Source organism: Plecotus auritus (assembly GCF_963455305.1).
Source record: "Plecotus auritus genome assembly, chromosome: 2".
Lineage (NCBI taxonomy): Eukaryota > Metazoa > Chordata > Mammalia > Chiroptera > Vespertilionidae > Plecotus > Plecotus auritus.
The window spans coordinates 104,857,750-104,883,522 of NC_137771.1; the positions used below are offsets into that span (position 1 = coordinate 104,857,750).

The window sequence follows — 25,773 nt, forward strand, 5'->3', positions numbered from 1 at the left end:
CACCTCCTGACAGTGCCAGCCCCGCTTGTACCCGATGCTGGCGCCGGCCCCAATTGCTCCACGCTGAAAGCAGGTGCAAGCGGGGCCAGTGCTGTCACCGCGTGGGAGGAGCAGCGGTGGGAGCGGGGCTGCCGGCAGACAGGGGACCGGGGGCATGGAGGATGGGCCAAGACCCACCCCTGTGCCCACCACCACCTCGTGGCCCACAGTTCCTTTCAAGGTGCACGAATTTGTGCACTGGGCCCCTAGTAAATAATTTTTTTAAAATATATTTTATTGATTTTTTTACAGAGAGGAAGGGAGAGGGATAGAGAGTTAGAAACATCGATGAGAGAGAAACATCAATCAGCTGCCTCCTGCACACCCCCCACTGGGGATGTGCCCGCAACCAGCCCTTGACTGGAATTGAACATGGGACCTTTGAGTCTGCAGGCCGACACTCTCTCCACTGAGCCAAACCGTTTAGGGCAAGTAAATAAATTAAAAAAAAAAAAAAAAAAAAAGACTACAGCCAGCACAACAATAGCTGTCTGGTGTGAAGGAATCAAAATTATACCTATGTTTTTGTTAGACTGGCAAAAAATGTGAATTTTTTGCCAATCTGACAAAATTTGGTTGGCACAGAATTTTAGTAATTAGTTTATGTGTGCTATGAGATGAAAAAGGTTGAAAATTGCTGCTATAGACTGTCTGCATTCAAGCTAAAATACTCAAAAATTTAGAATTAGAAAATAGGTAGAAACATTATAAAAAGAAGCATATAGTGTGGTTTGTGTTTTTTTTACCACAGGAAAAATAAACTAGTTTTAGAATAATGTAATATACATTTTTTAAGTATTCCTTTTCATTACAAAAAGGAAAAGAAACAGTACATTAGACGAAATTTTCAGGAAAAAAAAATTCCAATAATCTAATTAATCTACTAAACTGTTTATATTTCCCTTTTCTTTCTGACTTTGATCTTCTGGCACTGTGTTTTTGTTTGATTGCTTATTTAATGGACTATTTTTTAGAGCAGTTTTAGGTACAGAGATTCCCCATATAGTCCCTGCCCCACACATGCACAGCTCCCCCATTACCAACATCCCACATCCAAGTGGCACATTTGTTATAATGGATGAACCTACATTGACATATGTACTTTTTTAAGAGTTGACTTTTATATTAAATACACATAATAAAAGTTACTTTTTTTAAAGTCATGAATGATAGTTACAAATGTCATTTCGTTAGCTATAATAAATTAGTTAATTTCTCAGAAAATAATTTTCACTAAAATTTTTCAACACAAGTGTTGATGGTAATGAATATATACACTGGGAAGATAATCTCTCTTTCTCTCTCCATATATATATATAAAATTTATTTTTTTCTATTGATTTTTAGAGAGCCTGGAAGGGAAGGAGGACAGAGCAGGGGCGTGAGGGGGGGGGGGAGGGAGAGAGAGAGGGAGGGAGGGAGGGAGGGAGGGAGAGAGAGAGAGAGAGAGAGAGAGAGAGAGAGAGAGAGAGAGAGAGAGGCACACAGACATTGATGTGAGAAAGACACATAGATTGCTTGTCTCACTCACAGGGCCGGGATCGAACTCATGACCGTTTGGTGCACAACTGAGGCTATATTACAACTTAGTCACACTGGCCAGGGATATAGATATATGTTTATTACATATATATGTATGTATATGCCTTTAGTATAGAAACTTCATAACTAACTGGCCAGTCACAACTGTTTCAGCTGATCTATTTCCAAAAATCAGGCACACATAGAAAGCTTAACATCATAAAGTTTTCCGTTATTTAAGTGCCTCGCTTATTAAAGTATATGTGAACAAATTTTCTGGTGTTAAAATGCAAAACATTGTATAAATCCAAAAAGCATCTTGAGAGTTCACCAAGCATTTTAGTTATAGTATAATTATAATTGCCCAATTATGCTTAAAAAGAACTCTTTATGAGTTGTGAAAATGATATCTGTTGCAATACCACACAGAATGAATTCATGGGTCAGTCAAATCTTCCTTAACTCTCAAATGACAAATTGGGGATTTGTAATAATTCCAAGATTACAATTTGTATAAAGTCAACAATCTTACATGAGTTGGTCTAAATACTACTCTGCACTATTTAAAAAAATAAACTGTTTGCTAAAACCCATTCAATAATATGTATTAGATGAACTTCTAGGGTTAACTGCATGATTTTCTATTATAATTCTAACAATGAAAACCCTAGACCTCCCTCTTGGACTACACAGTGAAAGTGTACTATTATCAGGAGCCTGCTGAAGAGAAAGCTATCACTACTTTAATGGTAGCATTTTCCTTCACATCTGCACTTCAGCCAGCACAAGTGTACATGACCAGCCAACTGAGCTGCCTGCTGGAGCCTGCTGCCCCACCCTGGCAGCCCCTGCTCAGAGCCCACACAGGAGACATCTGGAAGAAGGAACTCTGGAAAGGAGACACTCACAATTTCGCATAAAAGTCACAGAACTCCTTGTAGACTTTGACGTCACTCTGTCTGCGCTGCAGTTTGGACACAGCCCTCTCGTCTTCATTGCCATTAGCCTGGCGGATGCTGCTCAGGGCTGATTGGAGGATTTCTTCCTTTTTTGGAATAACAGAGGGGTGGTACACCCTACTCGGGAACGCCATCGTGGGTGCTCTTGAGCTTGGAGCCCAGGCCAGAGAGCAGTGGGACAGGAGACCGGAGAAACAATGTCCAGGCCTCCCCCACTTCCGTGCCAGGGTCACTCCCACTGTCCTCACACACGTCAGCCCCAGGCTTGCTGACCTTCACAGTAAGAGCTCCAGTAGTAAAGAAAGTCCTGATTTACAGAGGCATTTTGGAAGCTCTAGAAAACATCACAAAAAATAGCAACACAGTCTTTGCTGAACAGCCTTCTGGTGGACTGTAATCTCTACTACAGAATGAGAGGGCTGTCTGGCAGGCCTCCAGGAGAAAGAAATAGCCATGTGCGCTGCTGGCTGCTGCTGGGCTTCAACAACACTAACACTGTGCTTCTCAGCCTGGGTGAGCATAAGACTCTCTTGGAGAGCATGTCATCCCCCACCCCTAGAAATTCTGTTTCTGATAAGCTCCTGGTGAGGTGGCACTGCTGGCACACTGAGGAGCATTCCGATGCCCAGGCCATGCTTGCAGATGTGCCCTATTGTGCCTTCCCCAGGAATCTGAATTAGTGCAATAAAGAACGATGTTTAACTTATTTTCCTCACACGTGGCACATACTAAGAATTCAATAATGTATTCGGTGAATGGATGTACGCAAGAGTTAATAGGAAAGAGATGGAATTTAGTTAGGACTCTTTGTATCTGATTCCCAGCTAATCCTGTAAGTCAGGCAAGCCAATATTTTTTGGTCTTTATCATGACTAAGGACGCCACTGGCATGCATGTCTTATTATACAATATTACAGGTCTTGTAATGATGTTAGCAGAGATGATGATGATGTAGAACTGTCAGGCTCTTATTTATTTGTTTTCCTTACAATATTCTTTACAGTCCTTAATTTGTATTAGGTCCAGTGATTGTAAATCATGTTCATTTTCCTGCCAGAAACACCATCAGATCCAAAATATTCTGTTCAGACTGAGGTAACGCTCCTTAGAGACACCAACCTGCAGGGCAGCACACTGAGGTAGGCACTGGAGACTGCCTTTCCTTCAGCTCAAACAGTAAGGAGGGCTGGGGACAAATTCTTAACCTTCTTTTAGCCTCACTTCACATGCTAAATATAACACTCAGGAGGGGAGGAAATTTGCCTTATTTATGACTGTACTCACATCATAAATAGAGCCCACCCCTTAGCAGGCATGCAATTAATTGTTGATGAATGAACTGGGGTTAATAATCCATCTACTTGATCTAACAAACCTTGGAAACAACGAAAGAGCATATTAGCTACCAGTCTGCTAAGCACTTTGAGTCAGCAAGAGATCTAAACATGTAACTAAAATACTACTACTAAAATAAATGTAACTAATTATCTTATTTACTTCATAACAACCAGTCTTATTTCTACTAGACAGAACAGTTGAACTAGGAAAAGCTAATGGTTCATGAATATAAGACACAATGAATTCTCTTATCTGCCAAGGAACTAAAAATATTCTGAAAGAACTGCAATCAAATTTTCAACTTTTTATTTTGTAATAATTTTTGTCACAGGAAATTGTAAAGATTGTACAGAGAGGTGATACAGCATCCAGCTCTCCCAAGTGGTTCCATCTCATATAACTACAGTAAATCATCAAAACCAGGAATCTGACATTGGTGTAATGTGTGTATAGGGTAGACACATGTAAACACCACCCCAATCACAATATAAAACCAGTCCATCACTACAAAGATCTCTGTCAGGTTATCTCTGAGAGTTCTCTCCTCACCCTGCCATCCCTAACTCCTGGCAACCATTAATCTGATTTTCATCTATGTAATTGTAACTTAAAGAATATTATTGCTATGGACTGAATGTTTGTGCCTCTCCAAAATTCATATGTTGAAAGCCTGATCCCCAAAGTGATGGTACTTGGAGGTGGGTCCTTCGGGAGGTGATTAGGGTTAGATTAAGTCATGAGAGTGGGACATCAATCCCTCACCATGGGATTAATCCTACATAATAAAAGGACAGGGACCATAAGTGTAACAACCGGAAACAACAGTTTGACCAGTTGCCATGAGGTGCATTGACCACCTCTGAGTCCTTCCCGCTCAGCCTGCGAGAGGTGGCTCGCGGCGGTGTGCGGGGTGGCTCATGATGGTAGCGGGCGGGGAGGCTCAGGCACAATTTTGCGTGCTGGGCCTCTAGTACCCTCAAAAGATGAGGAAGAGACACAGATCACTCTCTATGGGCCACATGATACATGATACGATATAGCCAGAGCAGCTGTCTACAAACCAGGAAGTGGACCCTCATCGTAGCTGAATCTGCTGGAGTCTGGATCTTTGAATTCCCAGTCTCTAGAACAGCGGTTATGGGAACATCTGGCCTGTGGGCCATATAAGGCCTGTGAAATCATTTGGTCTGGCCCTGTCAAGACATAAGGGGTGAGTTAATTAAATGTTTGACCAAATGTAGCTGGCTAATTTTTAAGATGATAATTTTGTATGGCACATGAATGGTGTTATAAATATCCAAATGGCCCTTGGCAGAAAAAAGGTCTTCAGCCTGGCTCTAGAACCTTGAGAAATAAATATTTGTTGTTTAAGCCATGTAGTCTACAGTACTATTGTAGCCAAAACTGACTGAGACAACTACATCAATGAAATCACACAGTCTGTGACCTCACTAGAAGGCTCGCTTTTTCCTTCTTTTTTTAATCCTGAGAGAAATGCATTGATTGGTTGCTTCCTGCGTGCACCAGGGCCAGGGCCAGGGAGGAGCTGCAACCCAGGTATGTGGCCTTGACAGGAATTGAACCCAGGACACTCTGGTCCACAGGCTGACACTCTATCCACTGAACCAAACCAGTCAGGGCTGGAAAGCTCGCCTTTTCCACTAGCATAATGCCCTTAAGATATATCCATGTTGCTTTTTTAAATATATCAAAAGCTTGCTCTTTTTCTTTTTAAATATGTTTTTATTGAGCCCAACCAGTGTGGCTCAGTGGTTGAGCATCCCTATGAACCAAAAGGTCACAGTTCAATTCCTGGTCAGGGCACATGCCCAGGTTGTGGGCTCGATCCCCAGTGTGGGGTGTGCAGGAGGCAGCCGATCAATGATTCTCTTTCATCACTGTTGTTTCTATCTCTCTCTTTCCCTCTCCCTTCCTCACCGAAATAAATAAAAAATATGTTAACAAAACCAAAAATAAAGTTGTTAAATGCTTTTATTGATTTCAGAGAGAGGAAGGGAGAGGGAGATAGAAACATCAATGATGAGAAGGAATCATTAATCGGCTACCTCCTGCATGTCCCCCATTGGAGAATGAGCCGCAACCGAGGCATGTGCCCTGACTGGGAATCAAATAGTCAACCTTTTGGTTCCTGGGTTGACATTCAACCATTGAGCCACACTGGCCGGGCAATAGCTTGCTCTTTTTCATTGCCGAGTAGCACTCCATGGTATGAATATACCTTAGCTTGTTTAACCACTTACCCACTAAAGGACATTTAAGTTTAGGCTGTTGGGAATATAGCAGTGTATACGTTTCTGTGTGAATATGAATTTTCATTTGAGATAAATGTTCTAGAGTGAAATTGTTGAGTTATATGATAAGTCTATGTTTATTGAAAAAAACAACAAACCTGCCAAATTATTTTATAGAGTGGTTGTAAATCTTTACATTGCCACCTGCAATGTATGAGATTTAATTTATCCACTTCCTTTCCAGCCTTTGGTGTTACCGTTATTTTTAATTTTAGCTGTACTAATTAATAGGTATGTAGTCCCAATTTTTATTGTATATATATATGTAATAAGTATATATATATGTGAAGATAAATACAAAAACAAGTCAGAAAATTTACCTCACCAGATAATCATATTGATAAGAAAAATGAATAATGTGTGCATTTGGAGAAAAAAGCAAACACTACAGAGAGGTATAAAATGAAAAGTCTCTTAATAGTTTATGTGTGTGTACATGCATGCATTTTGCTTTTATTTTATATATTTATTTATTTTGTTAATCCTTATCTGAGGATATTTTTTCCATTGATTGTTAGAAGAGTAGAAGGGAGGGGGGAGGGAGAAGAGAGAGGGAGAGAGAGAGAAAGAGAGAGAGAGAGAGAGAGAGAGAGAGAGAGAGAGAAACAAGGATGTGAAAGAGACACATGGACTGGGGCCAGGGACTGAACCTGCAACCCAGGTATCTGTCCTTGACCAGAAATCAAACCTATGATGGTGCATGGGCCAATGCTCCAACCACTGAGCAACGCTGGCCAGGGCAGCAATTACTTTTTAAGAGGCTATTACCTATTATAGAAAAGCTGCTGCCCTGGCTGGTTTGGTTTTGTGAATGGAACTTTGGCCTGCGGAATGAGGGGTCTGTGGTTCAATTCCGATCAGGGGGCATGTGCCTGGGTTGCCGGCTCAATCCCCAGTGGTGGGCATGCAGTATGCAGCCAATCAATGCTTCTCATCATTGATGTTTCTCTCTCTCTCTCCCTCTCCCTTCCTCTCTGAAATCGATAAAAATACTAGTATATTTAAAAAGAAAAGAAAATAGCTGCACTAGCAGCCCGCCTCTGTCCGAGGAGCAGCAGCCTCGTGAGCAGCCTGCTCCCATCCAAGGAACAGCAGCCTCATGAGCAACCCACACCCGTCCTAGAAGCAACAGCTGTGTGAGCACCCTGACCCCACCAGCCAGAGGAGCCACTACTGCTGCGAACAGTGACCACTAGAGGAGCTGATGCCAACTGAGGAGGAGCTGCTGCCGCGATTACCCGAGGAGAAGCTGCCACCCAAGGAGTAGCCCCTGCACGACTCGACACCTAGATCCTTCGGTGAGAGACAAAATGGGTAGACAAAGAAACCCCCAAAGGAAAGAAAAGGAGGAAGTGCCAGAAATGCAGCTAAGTGAAATGGAGGCATGCAATATGTCAGAAAAAGAATTCAGAATAAGGTCATACAATTCATAAATCGGATGGATGAAAAATCAACAACTTATGTAACAATCAAGAAGAAATAAAGAGTGATATAGCTGCAATAAAAAACACAATGGAACATTTCAACAGTAGAATAGGAGAAGCGGAGGAGCGAATTAGCAAATTAGAAGACAGGGAAGCAAAACACACCCAAACTGAACTGGAATTGGAGAAAAGAATTAAAAGACAGGAGGAGAGCCAAGGGAGCTTTGGGAAAACATGACATGAAGCAACATACAAATGACAGAAAGAGGAACAATGGTAAGAAAACCTATTTGAAGAAATAATGTCAGAAAATTTCCCTGATGTGGGGAAGAAAAGTCACACAAGCACAGAGTCCCAAACAAGATGAACCCAAAAAGACCCACACCAACACATGACATAATTACAATGACAAACGCGATTGACAAAGAGAGAATCTTAAAGGCTGCAAGAGAGAGGCAGAGAGTTACCTACACAGGATCTCCCATTAGATTATGAAATGATTTCTCAACAGAAACACAACAGGCCAGAAAAGAATGGAAGGAAATTTACAAAGTGATGCAAAGCAAGGGACTGAATCCAAGAATAATCTATCCAGCAACGCTATCATTCAAAATTGAAGGGGCAATAAGGAGCTTCACAGACAAAAAAAGGCTAAGGGAGTTTATCACTACCAAGCCAACAATGCAAGAAATGCTAAAGGGACTGGGGTAAAAAGAAGAAATAAAAAGGGAAGAAGGAACACAGGCACAAAAAATAAAAATGACTACAAACAAGTACCTATCAATAATAACTTTAAATGTAAATGGACTTAATGCTCCAATCAAAAGATATCGAGTGACGGAATGGATAAAAAAACATGACCCATATATATGCTGTCTACAAGAGAACTACCTCACACAGACTCAAAGTGAAGGGTTAAAAAAATATTTTTCAGGCAAATGGAAATGAAAAAAAAAAAAAAAAAAGGTGAGAAAGTTCCTATTGGGGAGGATCCAAGATGGCAGCATAGGTAAACACCTAAACTGCTGCCTCGCACAACAATTTCAAAACTACAACTAAAAGACAAAACGTCTGTCACCCAGAACCACGGGAAAGCTGGCTGAGTGGAAGTTCTACAACTAGAAGGAAAGAGAAAAGAGCATTGAGACGTGCACAAGCGCTGAAAAGCTGAGGTAGGGAGGCGTGCGATCTGGGCTGGCAGCAGGCGTTGCTTTTTTTCAACCCGAAGGGAGACAAGCCCCCGATTACTCTGAAATCCAGTTTCTGAGGAGACGCGGGGGACCCAAACTCCTACGGGGAGAAGCTGGACTGTCTGCCATTGGGTCAGAAAGTGAGGGTGGCTTGCTTGCAAAACTGCGCGCCAGGAATAATTGTTTACTGTGCTGGGGCAAGGGACAGGGAGACGCGGTCAGAAACGCAGAGCCAGCTCACTGGCAGCCATCGCTGTTTGCCACACCCTAGCCTAGTGACGCCCTGAGACCCCGCCCCGCACAACCTACAAACCCACCCAAGCTCCTAGCAGCGGCATTAGCATATGAATGGCCTGCCCTATCGCAGCTTAACCTAGCAAACTTGCAACCCAGGTCAGACAGCTCCAAAACCTCCAAACCCCAAGCAAAGAGGACAAAACTGTAGTTCTTGCTGTAGTGACTGCTGGGTGGCCTCAGACAGTAGCTGACCTGCACCCCATTAGAGATCGAGAAGCCAGTGTACCTAGTGGTCAGTGTGAGACACCAGATTTCAACTCCTCACATCCATAAGTGACACATTCAAGAGGCACACTCAGTGAGCACCAAAGCCCCACTGAAACAAGTCCTGCACCATAAGCGTGTCTCCAGCGCAGCAGTTCTTCCATTATGGACATAGCAGGTCCTCACAACCAATTGGCCTGGAGGTCAATTCCTCCCAGTGCACCAACAGCAATCAAGGCTTAACTACACCAAGACTTTGCACTCATCCCACAAAGGGGTGTACCAAGAGCGTCCACCTCAGGTGATTGGGGAGGCTGAGCTACTGGCCCCTATAGGTCACCTACCACACAAAGCCACTCCATCAACACAGGGAAGCAGCCAAAATGCGGAGACAAAGAAACATGTCACGAATGAAAGAAATGGAGCAAAGCAAACTACTGGATGACATAGAGTTCAGAATCACATTTATAAGGTTACTCAAGAATCTTCTAAAAACCTCTGAGGAACTTAGTGAGACCTTTAAGGATCTTAATGAGAATGCCAAAAAAATGGAAAAGGACCAGTCAGAAATTAAGCATACACTGTCCAAAATAAAGAATATACAGAAACTCAACTGTATATCAACGTACCCCAAGAATCAAACCAAAGATCTGAAATATGAGGAAACAAAAAACACCCAACCAGAAAAACAAAAAGAAAAAAGAATCCAAAAATATGAAGATAGTGTAAGGAGCCTCTGGGACAACTTTAAGCGTACCAACATCCTAATTTTTGGGGTGCCAGAAGAGAGAGAGCAAAATATTGAAAACCTATTAGAAGAAATAATGACAGAAAATTTTCCCTACCTGGTGAAAGAAATAGACTTACAAGTCCAGAAAGCACACAGAACCCCATACAAGAGGAATCCAAAGAGGACCACACCAAAACACATCATAATTAAAATGCCAAGGGCAAAAGACAAAGAGAGAATCTTGAAAGCAGCAAGAGAAAAACGGTTAGTTACCTACAAGGGAGCACCCATACGACTGTCAGCTGATTTCTCGTCAGAAACTATGCAGGCCAGAAGGGAGTGGCAAGAAATATTCAAAGTGATGAACAGCAAGAACCTACAAGCAAGATTACTCTACCCAGCAAAGCTATCATTCAGAGTTGAAGTTCAGATAAAGAGCTTCACAGACAAGAGAAAGCTAAAGGAGTTAATCACCACCAAACCAGGATTACATGAAATGCTGAAGGGTATTCTTTAAGAAGAGGAAGAAGAAGAAAAAGGTAAAGATAAAAATTATGAACAACAAAAATGACATCAAATACATACCTACCAACAAGTGAATCTAAAAATCAAGTGAATAAAAAGTCTAAAGAACAGAATGGACTGGGGGATATAATAGAATCAGGGACATAGAAAGGGAGTGGACTGACAATTCTCAGGGGGAAGGGGGTGTGAGGGGTGCGGGAAGAGATTGGACAAAAATCTTACACTTATGGATGAAGATAGTGGCGGGGGGTAAAAGCCTAGGGTTGCGTGGGGAATCAGGTGGAGGGGAGCTATGGGGGGGGGGTGGAAAGAGGAACACCTGTAATAATCTGAACAATAAAGAGTAAAAAAAAAAAAGAAAAAAAAAGCTGAGGTAGTAATACTTATATCTCACAAAACAGACCTCAAAGTGAAGGCCATAACAAGAGATAAAGCAGGCCACTTCATAATACTAAATGGATCAATACAACAAGAGGATATAACCCTGATAAACATATATGCACCCAATACAGGAGCAACCAAATACAAAAAGGTATCCAAATTGGAAAAGAAGACGTAAAACTGTCATTATTCGCAGATGGAAGAAAAAAGAAACTCCTGGAAGATATCAAAGGAGCGATGGACAACAATACGATCATAGTAGGGGACTTTAATACCCCACTGACATCACTGGATAAATCCTCTAGACAAAAAAATCAGCAAAGAAACAGCAATCCTAAATGACTCACTAGATCAGATGGACTTAATTGACACCTGCAGAATATTTCACTCCAAAGCCGTAATATATGTTCTTCACAAGTGCACATGGGACATTGTAAAGATAGACCACATTGAGTCACAGGCAAAGTGTCTCCAAATTCAAGAAGATTGAAATCATATCAAGCATCTTCTCAGACCACAATGGCATAAAAATTAGAAATAAACTACAATCAAAACAATAAAAAAATTCAAACACTAGGAAGCTCGGGGAGAAACCAAGATGGCGGCATAGGTAAGCACCTAAACTGCTGCCTCACACAACAATTTCAAAACTACAACTAAAAGACAGAACGGACACCATCCAAAACCACAGGAAAGCTGGCTGAGTGAAAATTCTACAATTAGAAGGAAAGAGAAAAGCTCACAGAGAATTGGAGGTACGGCAAAGGGTCTTTGTGCGCGCAGAGAGGAATGGCGGCTGAGAGCCTGGCTGACTTTCTCAGGTGGAAGGGGGAAATAAGCCCCCGACCGCACTGAACCCCAGTTCTGACTGCACTGAACCCCAGCTCCGGGTGAGCCCCTGGGGACCCACGCTCTTGTGGGGGGGATCTGGACTCTCGGGCGGAGACTCGGGAGTCAGGGAAGGCAGAGGTCTGAAGGCGCACGCGTGCTAGTGCACACAAAGGCTGCGGAGGTTGCCACAGGCTTTCCCTAGTGGAAGGGTGTCGGAGGCTCCTGACTGCACTGGGCCCCAGTTCTGACTGCATTGAACACCGGTTCCAGGCGAGCCCCTGGGGACCCACGCTCTTGTGGGGGGAGTCTGGACTCTCGGGCGGAGACTCAGGAGCCGGGAAGGCAGAGGTCTGAAGGCACGCACGTGCGTGCAAGGGCAAGGCTGACGGGAAGCCAAGACTGTCTGCTCCGCTCTGAGACTCCACCCCATCCAAGCTGAGCACAGAGGCTATTGCAATTTGGCAAGTCTAATCCTATAAGGCTGTCTCCAGCACCAAACTTCTCCCAGCGTAGACACAGCTGATCCTTACAGCCAACTGGCCTGGAGGTCAATTCCACCCAGTGATACCAACAACAATCAAGACTTAATTACAACAAGGCTGTACACACAGTCCACAAAGGGGTGCACCAAGAGTGTCCACCTCAGGTTAACTGGGAAGGCTGACCCACTGGGCCACATAGGAAACCTAGCACACAAATCTACCCTACCAACTCAGGGAAGCAATGAAAATGCGCCGTCAAAGAAACAGATCACAAACGAAAGAAATGGAGGAAAACAAATGACTGGATATAGAATTCAAAACCACGGTTATAAGGCTTTTCAAGAATATCCTAGAAAAGCCTGATAAATATAACGAGACCCTCGAAGATATGAAAAAGGACCAACTACAAATTAAACATACACTGACAGAAATAAAAAATATTATTCAGAGACCCAACAACAGACTAGAGGAACACAAGAATCAAGTCAAAGAATTGAAATACAAAGAAGCAAAAAGCACTCAACCGAAAAATCAAAAAGCAAAAAAAAAAATCCAAAAAGTTGAAGATAATGTAAGAAGACACTGGGACAACTTCAAGTGTACCAACATCAGAATTATGGGGGTGCCAGAAGAAGAGAGAGAGAGGAAGATACTGAAAACCTATTTGAAGAAATAATGACCGAAAACTTCCCCCACCTGGTGAAAGAAATAGACTTACAAGTCCAGGAAGCGCACAGAACCCCAAACAAAAGGAATCCAAAGAGGACCACACCAAGACACAACATAATTAAAATGCCAAGAGCAAAAGACAAAGAGAGAATATTAAAAGCAGCAAGAGAAAAAACAGTTAATTACCTACAAGGGAGCACCCATACGACTGTCAGCTGATTTCTCAACAGAAACTATGCAGGCCAAACGGGAGTGGCAAGAAATTTTCAAAGTGATGAATAGCAAGAACCTACAACCAAGATTACTCTACCCAGCAAAGCTATCATTCAGAATTGAAGGGCAGATACAGAGCTTCACAGATAAGAAAAAGCTAAAGGAGTTCATCACCACCAAACCAGTATTCTATGAAATGCTGAAAGGTATTCTTAAAGAAGAGGAAGAAGAAAAAAGTAAAGATAAAAATTATGAACAACAAATACATATCTATCAACAAGTGAACCTAAAAATCAAGTGAATTAAAAACCTGAGGAACAGAATAATCTGGTGAATATAATAGAATCAGGGGCATAGAAAGGGAGTGGACTGATAATTCTCAGGGGGAAAGGGTTATGGGGGTTCAGGAAGAGACTGGACAAAAATCATACACTTATGGGTGAGGACAGTTGTGGGGAGGTAAGGGCAGAAGGTGGGGTGGGAACCGGGTGGAGGGGAGCTATGGGGGGAAAAGGAGGAACAATTGTAATAATCTGAATAACTATTTATAAAAAATAAAAAATAAATAAAAATAAATAAATAAAAAAAACACTAGGAAGCTGAATAGCATGCTATTAAACAATGATTGGGTTACCAAAGAAGAAATTAAAAACATCCTGGAAACGAATGACAATGAAAACACAACAATCAAAAATGTATGGGGCACAATGAAAGCAGTCCTGAGAGGGAAGTTTATAGCTGTACAAGAAAAAATGATAGTAAATCATGTAACTACAACTTAAAGAATTAGAAAGAAAGCAACAAGAAAAGCCCAGAGTGAGCAGAAGGAAGCAGATAATAAAGATCAGAGCAGAAATAAATGACATAGAGACAAAAAAAAAAAAATACAAAAGATCAAAGAAACCAAAAACTGGTTCATTGAAAGGATAAAGAAGATTGATGAACCTCTAGCCAGGCTCACGAAGAAGCAAAGAGAGAGGACCCAAATAAACAAAATCAGAAATAAAAGAGGCAAAATAACAACAGACCCCACAGAAATACAAAAGATTGTTAAAAAATACTATGAACAACTCTATTCCAACAAACTAGACAACCTGGAGGAAATGGACATATTCCTAGAAAAATACAACCTTCCAAAACTTAATCAGGAAGAATCTAAAAATCTCATTAGGCTGATAACTATGGAATAAATTGAAGCAGTCATCAAAAAGCTTCCCAGCAAACAAAAGGCCGGGGCCAGATAGCTTCACAGGGGGATTTTTACCAAACATTCAAGGAAGAACTAAAACCTATCCTCCTCAGACTATTCCAAAAAATTCAAGAGGAAGGAACACTTCCAAGCTCCTTCTATGAAGCCAGCATCACCCTAATACCAAAACCAGATAAAGACAACACAATGAAAGAGCATTACAGGCCAATATCCCTCATGAACATAGATGCCAAAATCCTCAACAAAATTCTAGCAAATCGGATCTAGCATTATATCAGAAAGATCATACACCATGACCAAGTAGGATTTATCCCAGGGATGCTAGGATGGTACAATATCCGCAAAAATCAATAAACATGATACATCACATAAACAAATTGAGAGATAAAAATCATATAGTCATATCAATTAATGCAAAAAAAGCATTTGACAAAATCCAACACCCTTTCTTGATAAAAACCCTGAGAAAAATGGGAATAGAGGGATCATATCTCAACATAATAAAGCCTTATATGACAAACCTATAGCCAACATTATACTCACTGGACAAAAACTAAAACCATTTCACCTAAGAACAGGAACGAGACAGGAATGTCCACTTTCACTACTCTTTTTTTTAAAAATAAATCTTTATTCAGATTATTACAATTGTTTTTCCTTTTTCCCCCCATAGCTCCCCTCCACCCATTTCCCACCCCACCTTCTGCCCTTACCTCCCCTCCACTGTCCTCATCCATGGGTGTATGATTTTTGTCCAGTCTCTTCCTGAACGCCCCATATCCCTTTCCCCCTGAGAATTATCAGTCCACTCCCTTTCTATGCCCCTGATTCTATTATATTCACCAGATTATTCTGTTCCTCAGGTTTTTAATTCACTTGATTTTTAGGTTCACTTGTTGATAGATATGTATTTGTTGTTCATAATTTTTATCTTTACTTTTTTCTTCTTCCTCTTCTTTAAGAATACCTTTCAGCATTTCATAGAATACTGGTTTGGTGGTGATGAACTCCTTTAGCTTTTTCTTATCTGTGAAGCTCTGTATCTGCCCTTCAATTCTGAATGATAGCTTTGCTGGGTAGAGTAATCTTGGTTGTAGGTTCTTGCTATTCATCACTTTGAAAATTTCTTGCCACTCCCGTTTGGCCTGCATAGTTTCTGTTGAGAAATCAGCTGACAGTCGTATGGTTCCTCCCTTGCAGGTAATTAACTGTTTTTTCTCTTGCTGCTTTTAATATTCTCTCTTTGTCTTTTGCTCTTGGCATTTTAATTATGTTGTGTCTTGGTGTGGTCCTCTTTGGATTCCTTTTGTTTGGGGTTCTGTGCGCTTCCTGGACTTGTAAGTCTATTTCTTTCACCAGGTGGGGGAAGTTTTCGGTCATTATTTCTTCAAATAGGTTTTCAATATCTTGCTCTCTCTCTTCTTCTGGCACCCCCATAATTCTGATGTTGGTACGCTTAAAGTTGTCCCAGTGTCTTCTTACACTATCTTCAACTTTTTGGATTTTTTTTTCTTTCTGCTTTTTCGGTTGAGTGTTTTTTGCTTCTTTGTATTTCAGTTCTTTGACTTGATTCTTGTGTCCCTCTAGTCTGTTGTTGGGTCTCTGTATAATATTTTTTATTTCTGTCAGTGTATGTTTAATTTGTAGTTGGTCCTTTTTCATATCTTCGAGGGTCTCGTTATATTTATTGGCCTTTTCTAGGATATTCTTGAAAAGCCTTATAACCGTGGTTTTGAATTCTATATCCAGTCGTTCGTTTTCCTCCATTTCTTTCATTTGTGATCTGTTTCTTTGACGCCGCATTTTCACTGCTTCCCTGAGTTGGTAGGGTATATTTGTGTGCTAGGTTTCCTATATGGCCCAGTGGCTAGGCCTCTCCAGTTAACCTGAGGTGGACACTCTTGGTGCACCCCTTTGTGGACTGTGTGTACAGCCTTGTTGTAGTTAAGTCTTGATTGTTGTTGGTATCACTGGGAGGAATAGACCTCCAGGCCAGTTGGCTGTGAGGATCAGCTGTGTCTACGCTGGGAGAAGTTCGGTGCTGGAGACAGCCTTATAGGATTAGACTTGCCAAATTGCAATAGCCTCTGTGCTCAGCTTGGATCGGGTGGAGTCTCAGAGCGGAGCAGACAGTCTTGGCTTCCAGTCAGCCTTGCCCTTGCTCGTGTGCGCGCCTGCAGACCTCTGCCTTTCCCGGCTCCCGAGTCTCCGCCCGAGAGTCCAGATTCCTCCCACAAGAGCATGGGTCCCCAGGGGCTCGCCTGGAACTGGGGTTCAGTGCAGTCAGAACTGGGGCTCAGTGCAGTCAGGAGCTTCTGACTCCATTCCACTAGGGAAAGCCTGTGGCAATCTCCGCAGCCTTTGTGCGCACTGGCATGTGCGCACCTGCAGACTTCTGCCTTCCCTGGCTCCCGAGTCTCTGCCCGAGAGTCCAGATTCCCCCCGCCCCTCCCCGTAAGAGCGCGGGTCCCCAGGGGCTTGCCTGGAACTGGGGTTCAGTGCATTCAGAACTGGGGTTCAGTGCAGTCAGGAGCTTTGGACTCCCTTCTGCTAGGGAAAGCCTGTGGCAACCTCCGCAGCTTTTGTCCACACTGGCGCACGCGCCTCCAGAACCCTGCCTGCCGGGGCTTCCCCGGGTTTCCGAGTCTCCGGGTGCCTTTCTCTCTACCTGACAGTCTAGACTCCCCCTGTATGAGCTTGGGTCCATGGGGTTTCGCCCAGGACTGGGGTTCAGTGCAATCAGAACTGGGGTTCAGTGCGGTCGGGGGCTTCCTCCCCCCTTCTGCCAGAGAAAGTCAGCCAGGCTCTCAGCTGCCCTTCCCTCTGCGCACACAAAGACCCTTTGCCGTACCTCCAATTCTCTGTGAGCTTTTCTCTTTCCTTCTAGTTGTAGAATTTTCACTCAGCCAGCTTTCCTGTGGTTCTGGATGGTGTCCGTTCTGTCTTTTAGTTGTAGTTTTGAAATTGTTGTGTGAGGCAGCAGTTTAGGTGCTTACTTATGCCGCCATCTTGGTTTCTCCACTTTCACTATTCTTGTTCAACATAGTTCTGGGAGTGCTAGCCATAGCAATTAGACTAGAAGAAGAAATAAAGGCATCCAAATTGGAAAAGAAGACGTAGAAGTGTCATTATTCGCAGATGACATGATACTGTACATAGAAAACCCTAAAGACTCCATCAAAAGATTATTAGACTTAATAAATGAATTTGGCAATGTAGCAGGATACAAAATTAACGCCAAGAAATCTATGGCATTTCTATACACCAATAGTGAACTTATATAGAAAGAGAGAACTGAAAAAACAATCCCATTTACCATCGCACCAAATAAATTAAGATACCTAGGAATAAACTTAACTAAGGAGGTAAAAGACCAGTATTTGGAAAACTACAGTACACTGAAAAAAAGAGATAGAAGAAGACATAAACAGATGGAACAACATACCATGTTCATGGATTGGTAGAATCAACATCATTAAAATATCCATACTACCCAAAGCAATCTATAGATTCAATGCACTCCCCATTAAAATACCAATGGCATATTTCACAGACCTAGAACGAACTCTCCAAAAATTCATCTGGAATAAAAAAGGACCCCGAATAGCCACAGCAATCCTCAGAAAGAACAAAGTAGGAGGGATCTCAATACCAGATATTACGCTATGTTACAAAGCCACTGTTTTCAAAACTGCCTCGTACTAGCACAAGAACCGACATATAGATCAATGCAATAGAATAGAGAACCCAGAAATTGACCCAAACCACTATGCTCAATTAATATATATATATTTTTAAATATATTTTATTGACTTTTTACAGAGAGGAAGGAAGAGGGATAGAGAGTTAGAAACATTGATGAGAGAGAAACATCGATCAGCTGCCTCTTGCACACCTCCTACTGGGGATGTGCCCGCAACCATGTTACGTGCCCTTGACCGGAATCGAACCTGGGACCCTTCAGTCCGCAGGCTGACGCTCTATCCACTGAGCCAAACCGGTTTTGGCACTCAATTAATATTTGACAAAGGAGGCAAGAACATACAACGGAGTCAAGACAGTCTCTTCAATAAATGGTGTTGGGATAATTGGACAGATACATACAAAAAAATGAAACTAGTCCACCAACTAACACCATACACAAAAATAAACTCAAAATGGATAAAGTCCTTAAACATAAGATGGGAAACCATAAAAATACGATAGGCAGCAAAATCTCAGACATATGCCGATGCAATTTCTTCACCGATATAGCTCCTAGGGCAATGGAAACTAAAGAGAAAATAAACAAATGGGACTACATCAAAATAAAAAGCTTTTGCACAGCAAAAGAAACCATCAACAAAACAACAAGAAAGCCCACTGCATGGGAGAACATATTTGCCAATGTTATCTCTGATAAGGGTTTAATATCCAAGATTTATAGGGAACTCATACAACTTAACAAAAGAAAGATAAACAACCCAATCCAAAAATGGGCAACGGACCTAATTAGATACTTTTTGAAAGAAGACATAAGGAAGGCCAAGAGACATATGAAAACATGCTCTAAGTCACTAATCATCTGAGAGATGCAAATCAAAAGGACAATGAGGTACCATCTCACACCTGTCAGAATGGCTATCATCAACATATCAACAAATGACAAGTGCTGGTGAGGATGTGGAGAAAAAGGAACCCTTGTGTACTGCTGGTGGGAATGCAGACTGGTGCAGCCACTGTGGAGAACAGTATGGAGTTTCCTCAAAAAAGTAAAAATGGAACTCCCATTTGACCCAGTGATCCCACTTCTAGGAATATATCCCAAGAAATCAGAAACACCAATCAGAAAGGATATATGCACCCCTATATTCGTTCATAGCAGCACAATTTAACATAGCTAAGAGTTGGAAACAGTATAAGTTCCCATCAGCAGATGAGTGGATTAAAAAACTGTAATACATCTACACAATGGAATACTATGCTGAGGTAAAAAAGAGGGAATTCTTACCATTTCCAACAGCATGGATGGAACTGGAGAGCATTATGTTAAGCGAAATAAGCCAGTCAGAGAAAGATAAATATCACATGATCTCACTCATTTATGGAATATAATGAACATAAACTGAGGAACAAAAACAGATCCAGATACAGAGAAGTATCAAACCTCAGAGGGAAGGTAGGTTAGGGTGGGAGGAAAGGGGAGAGATCAACTAAAGGCCTTGTATGCATGCATATAAGCTTAACCAATGGACACAGACACCAGGGGGTTGAGGGCATGAGTGAGGGGGAGGGGGGCAATGGGGCGATAAGGTCACATATATAATATCTTAATCAATAAAGAAAATAAATTTAAAAAAGAAAAGCTGCTAAGCAAAGGGCAGCCTATTCAAGTTGCCACAAGCCCCTAAGAGCTTGCTTATTCTCACAATTGCAGAGCTCCATGCCTTCCTGGTTGGTGTAGAACTCGCACTGTATTAATTCGTTCCTTTGTTGTTTCAGCATAATTAGCATTTATAAGGTGCAGAGAGTGTCTATGCTAGTCTTTTGTTCATAGGGAGGCACAAAAATCAATGGAAAAAATAACCTCAGGTGAGGATTAACAAACAAACAAAAATAACTTGTCACGTTATTTCACTGTTTACTTATATTATTTTACACTACAGGCCTGGTGCGTGAAATTCATGTTCTGGGGGGTGGGGAGGCATCCCTCAGCCCAGCCTGCACCCTCTTGCATTTTGGGAGCCCTCAGGGGATTTCCTTCAGTCAGACATCCTTAGCACTCCCGCAGAGGATGTGAGCCCATCTTCTGGATGAGCGGCGCTCCTCCTGTGGGAGCACATTGACTACCAGGGGGAAGGTCCTGCCTTGAGTGGGATCGGGCAAAACCGGCTCTTTGATATTCCCCAAAGGGGTCCCGGATTGCAAGTGGGCACAGGCCAGGCCAAGGGACCCTACCAGTGCACGACTGAGGCTGGGGAGGTATGTGGGAGGTTGGCCAGCCAGGGAGGGACCGCAGGAGTTCTCCAGGGTGTGTCTGACCTATCTGGCTCAGTCCTGATCGACTGGACCCCAGCAGCAAGCTAACCTACCGGTCGGAGCGTCTGCCCCCTGGTGGTCAGTGCATGTCATAGTGAGTGGTTGAGTGGCCTTAGCATATCATTAGCATATTACACTTTGATTGGTTGAACAGATGACCGTACGACCGAAAACTTAGCATTTTAGACTTTTATTATATAGGACTAGGGGCCCAGTGCATGAAGATTCGTGCACGGGGGATGGGTCCCTCAGCCTGACCTGTACCCTCTCCAATCTGGGAGCACTCAGGAGAGCCCTTTCCAATCTGGGAGTTTCTGTCTGACTTTGCAATCATATGAGCCCAGTTTGGTTTGGTGCTCACAGAATAATAGAGGTCTTCTTTTTTTCTTTGCTCCATTGGTGGAGATTTCCTAGAAGTTGCAGGATATCTTCCCTTTAATTTTTCCTCAACACTCTGACTTTACTTATGTCTCTCACCTTTGCTTTCCCTCTATCCCCCACCCACAACAGTAACTTGCTCCAGGCTCCCTTTGTTCTAGTGTCTAGGAGATCCTGCAACACATCTGCCACCAGAACTACGATTCCCAGCATTCCTGGTGCTCCCCGCACTCTGGGCTTCCGCTTCCAGTCCAGGGGTTGCCACCAGAACTATAATTCCCAGAATTCCTGGTGCTCCCTGCGCTCTTGGTTTCTGCTACCAGTCCAGGGGCTGCACAAACCAAAAGGACTGTGAACTCCAGCCACCCCCAGGCCAGGCTGACAGGACCAGACACTCCAGTGGCATCCCTGGGACCCCGGCCGCTCTATGCCGGCGCATGTGCACGCTGGCCACAGGCTTCAAGTGGGTGTGGTCCCGGGGATGCCCACTGCGTCACCCCGGCTACGCGGAGGGCGGGTGGGCATCCTGCCCTGTCCCCGGCCATTCGGTGCCTGTGCGCTGCCCACAGGCCCGCCATTTTTTGTGGGGGTTAATTTGCATACTCACTCCTGATTGGCTGTGGGTGTCGTGGGGGTATGGTCAATTTACATGTTGTCTATTATTGGTATAGATTATGCCTGAACATATGGAGCTCAGGATACAACAGACCTAAAGGGTACCTAACAAGCACCTGCTGAATAAATACGTGAATACAAGTCACATCCTCTGTTTCTAAGAGTATACAATGTAGTTGGGAAAACAATATATGGATCTATTATTATCTCCCATTATTCAAGCATATAATGATGCGGATTTCTATTTCAGTATCCAGTGCTAAGTGAGCAAAGTCTGTGAGGGTCAGTAACCATGTGGCCATTGAAAGCTTAGGTAGCACTATTCGTCCAAAAGGACTATACAGGTGAGTCGGTTGATCATTCACTTCTCTTATCCAGCTACCATAGAGCACAGCTAAATAATTTGAGGCCAAATAAACACCATTGCTCAAGTTTTATATCCAGTCATTTTGTTACCATGAAAGCATTTTTGGCATTTAATATCACTCTAAGAAATGCAAAGCATCCTTTAGACTGTGACTGTAATAATAGAAAAAAGTTACCTGAATTCCCTTGACTAAAATGACTACAGACACTCCAGTGGCATAAAACAGCTCTTGAAGTAGTTGGGAGACTGTTTTTAAAAAATATCAAAAAAGACATTTTTGTCTGAATAGCGGGCCTATTAGGTGGTTTTTGGTGAAGAACTAGGATTTCCTGAGGTCTGTGATTCCTTAACGGTTTTTCCAAAGAGGTTCTAGGACCTAATAAACTCTCCTCATCACATTGGCTCTTTGGGAGATCCATGGGATAGCTCTGAAAACTAAACAACCCTTAAATCCACCCTGAGTAGAGAAATGCATAGTTCATAAGTTCAACATTTTCTCATCTACTGTTTGCTAAACTGAACTCTACCATTTACTGAAGTGATCATTTTGTCATTATCTACTGTGCAGTGTCATAGATAATGGGGATGCTCGAACAAAATACCACAGTCTAGGTGGCTTATACACAAACAGAAATTTATTCCTCATAGTTAGAGGCTGGACATCCACAGCCAAGGCACCAGCACTGTTGGGTTCTGGTATGGGCTCTCCTCCCCTCTTTCTGGTTCATAGTTGGCACCTCACTGAATTCTCATGTGGTGAAAGAGGCTAGGGATCTCTAACACCATTTTTAGAAGGGCACTAACGCCATTCACGAGAGATCCACCCTCATAACCCAACCACCTCCTAAAAGCCTGAACTCCTAATACTATCACCTTTGGGAGTTAGGATTTCAACATATGAATTTTTGGGGGAGAGATATAAACATTCAGACCATAGCAGGTAGGACCGAGACCCTTACTGAGCGCCCCTAACAGCCTATTAGTTGCCAAGCCACACACAGCATTTCCAATGTTAAGCTGGCCACTCTGGGTCCCACAAAGAGTGCTACAGGGCTTCAGATTCCTTCAGTCACTAACTCCATGGTTCCAGCCCAAATAAATTCCACCCAACACAACACATAGCCAGAGATAAATAACCCTTTTACTAGTAGAGCTATCATACAAAAATAATCTGCAGTTAATTCCAGAAACTTGAATACTTAAAGCCTGGATATAATCATGAGCATTGCCAAATATAAAAATCAACTTCTTAATAACTGGTATTTCTAAATTAAAATTCTCTCAAATAGCAACTACTGAATTATGTGCATCACTACCAAATATTTCATCTATGTGATTTTTAAAACCCAAGTTGAACATTTTGATCAAATGCCATTGAAACACGGGACTCTAATATAGGAACATGTTACATGTTGTAGCCATTCCAGAGAGATGGCTAAACCAAACACTTGGCAACAACCTAACCAATAGCATGAAGCATCTCTAATGTCAACCAAAGGCTTCCATTTGAATGCATATATTCAAATTGTTGAGATCGCTTGGTTAAATTACCATATGGCAAAATAATTTTCACTGTGATTCTCAATCCCACTCACATGGAAAATTTAATCTGATTTTCCCCTATTACTAAAAACAAAACAATCATAACATGCAAGTAAAGATAATGGAGCTGGAAAGTTCTTTCCTGTTTCCCAGCTTCCTGGGCAAATGCACTGTTTTCTTTTTACAGACGGTGAGGAAACAGACAAAGGCTGGCGAGAAAAGGATATGGAGCTGCAACGAATATGACATTTTGCTCTGTTGTTCAAATTATTTCCTAATTCCTGATTGCACAAGCAAAAAGAAAGTATTCATTACAACAGGGGCGAGACAGTGAGAGTGAAATAACGTACACATCTCAAATTTAAAAGTAAGAAAACTGAACATTTGTTACCTGCTTCCACTGGCATTGCTTTTCGGGATCATGATCAAAGCAAGGAAGAGCCTTTTTGGCCCTGTTAGAGTATGTTAGAAATAACTGAAGAGACTAAGTGAAAACCTTTAGCACCTAACACAGATGAAGAGGGCGTGAATGATGCCTATACACCATCAACTGCCCATTCCAGGGCCTCCATCTCATCCCAAATACTCAGACCAATCCAGCAGTGACAAGGAGGCGGTGATCAGAGAAGGTGATTTGCATCTTCATTGTAACACCCTTTCAAAGGAAACTCACTTAAAGTTAGATTATTTTTAGTGTTGGAGACAGAAGATTTCTAGCACCCCAAACTTAGTGATAATTTTAAGAAGTGTTCATATCCCTCATAAAAAATGAGTGAATATTTCAATTTCAGCTTGAAATATTTCGGTATGTAAACTAGAAGGCACACTTTTAGTCCTAAAACCAACAATGAAACTTTTTATTCAGGGACATTCTGAATCATGTGCAGAGAAAACTTAACAGAGTTCAAGACTTGTGACCCCTCCCGTCCACACAAACACAGCAGACCTGACTGCCTGCAACTAGCTGCCTGCCTCAAGAACAGAAAGACATTCTCATCACAGAAGGGACCCACCATAGAAAGGTACAAAACTAGACTGAGAAAGTAGCAGAATGTGTAGCAGAAAAGCCAAAATCATTAATAGCAGAAAACTAACAAAGAATTTGAAAAATGGGGCAGCCCCAGTTTTGCAAGCCCCCCGGTGTGTAAAATGTGAGCTCACAGGGACATCATTTTGTTTGATAAGTTTAATTTTCTCACCTATTTCAGCCCAAAAGTAACTTATTGCAGAAAATTTATAAAAGTCAAAGACTCACTGTTATTTCTGCCATCTAGAGATAAGCACTTTAACATTTGATCACTATTCTTTTAAAAAAATATATGATTTTAAATAAAAACAGGATTGTTGAAAGGTGACTGCTCAGAATTACCTTTAGTATTATGATAATCAAACATTCCAGGTACTGGATGATACATCCACAAAAACATGTGGACAAGTGCTGGTGAGCTGCTTCCTTCTGCAGGAGCTCAGATAAGCTCCATGGAGCTCATGGACTTCAGAGGACTTCCTCCTCCAAGTAAAGACAACTAATTTAACTATTATCACTACAGTGTGAAATCTATAAGCTCTCTCACTGAATCCCCATCCCATGGTCACTCAAATAAGCAGTATTTGGTCAACTGAAAAAAAATTCTTAAAATTATCTTTCATGGGTTGTTCAATTTTTTCTCTTCAATTTTTAAACATCTTTACTGGAAAATGCCTCTGTAGCAGCTCCTCTGTTATTCAGATAATTTCTTTCTGGCATTTGTACCGTGACGTATTAACACATATTCTCACCCCTAAACATCTTTTCAAAAAGATATATTGTGTCCTGACCAAATAGACAAATTTAAGAAAGACTTGTATTTCAAATATACAACAGTATTATTAGCTAAAGGAGTGTTGACTTAAGAGAATGCCCACAGGGAAACTCTTCTAGTGTATCCATGAGCTCCTCAGACACTGTAGTGGCTGCCAGCACCAAGCTTTCTGGCTCTAATTACATCCTTAATTTAGTTCTGACTCAGCTAGGAACAGCTCACTGAGCACTGACCTTCAGCTAAATTGGTAGAGAAGTCAGTGGGAGTTTTTATTTCTTGACTAAGTTTAACATGAGGTCTACTTTCCTCAATGATAAGGTAAACGAGAATGAGAATTTCAGTATGGAAGGACAGAAAAAACATTTTACTCACGTCAAATAAAAACAATCCTTTCAAATTTAAACCTACATATATTTCACTTCCACATGTTTTCTTTTTAACACAGAACATGTTTCCATGCATATGTTATTGTATTAAGAAACATTTGAGCCCTAACCGGTTTGGCTCAGTGGATAGAGCGTCAGCCTGCAGACGGAAGGGTCCCAGGTTCGATTCCGGTCAAGGGCATGCACCTTGGTTGCGGGCACATCCCCAGTAGGGGGCGTGCAGGAGGCAGCTGATCGATGTCTCTCTCTCATCTATGTTTCTAACTTTCTATCCCTCTCTCTTCCTCTCTGTAAAAAATCAATAAAATATATTAAAAAAAAAAGAAACATTTGAAAATAT

At 42.1% G+C, this 25,773-nt stretch overlaps 1 protein-coding gene across 8 annotated transcripts in view; it reads right to left on the reverse strand.

Moving 5' to 3' along the window:
- LIMS1 (LIM zinc finger domain containing 1) overlaps window positions 1-25,773 on the reverse strand; it is a 195,514-nt gene that overhangs the window by 48,277 nt on the left and 121,464 nt on the right. For 3 of the 8 annotated variants that reach the window (XM_080656230.1, XM_080656229.1, XM_080656228.1), the window contains exon 1: window positions 2,469-3,199. The exons of 3 other annotated variants lie outside the window; for them this stretch is intronic. In XM_080656230.1, coding sequence (XP_080512356.1) covers window positions 2,469-2,653 — 185 coding nt within the window. In that variant the 5' untranslated portion in view covers window positions 2,654-3,199. Of the gene's footprint in view, window positions 1-2,468; window positions 3,200-25,773 lie in introns of those variants that run through there. 2 more of the 8 variants (XM_080656234.1, XM_080656235.1) reach the window with 1 other exon arrangement.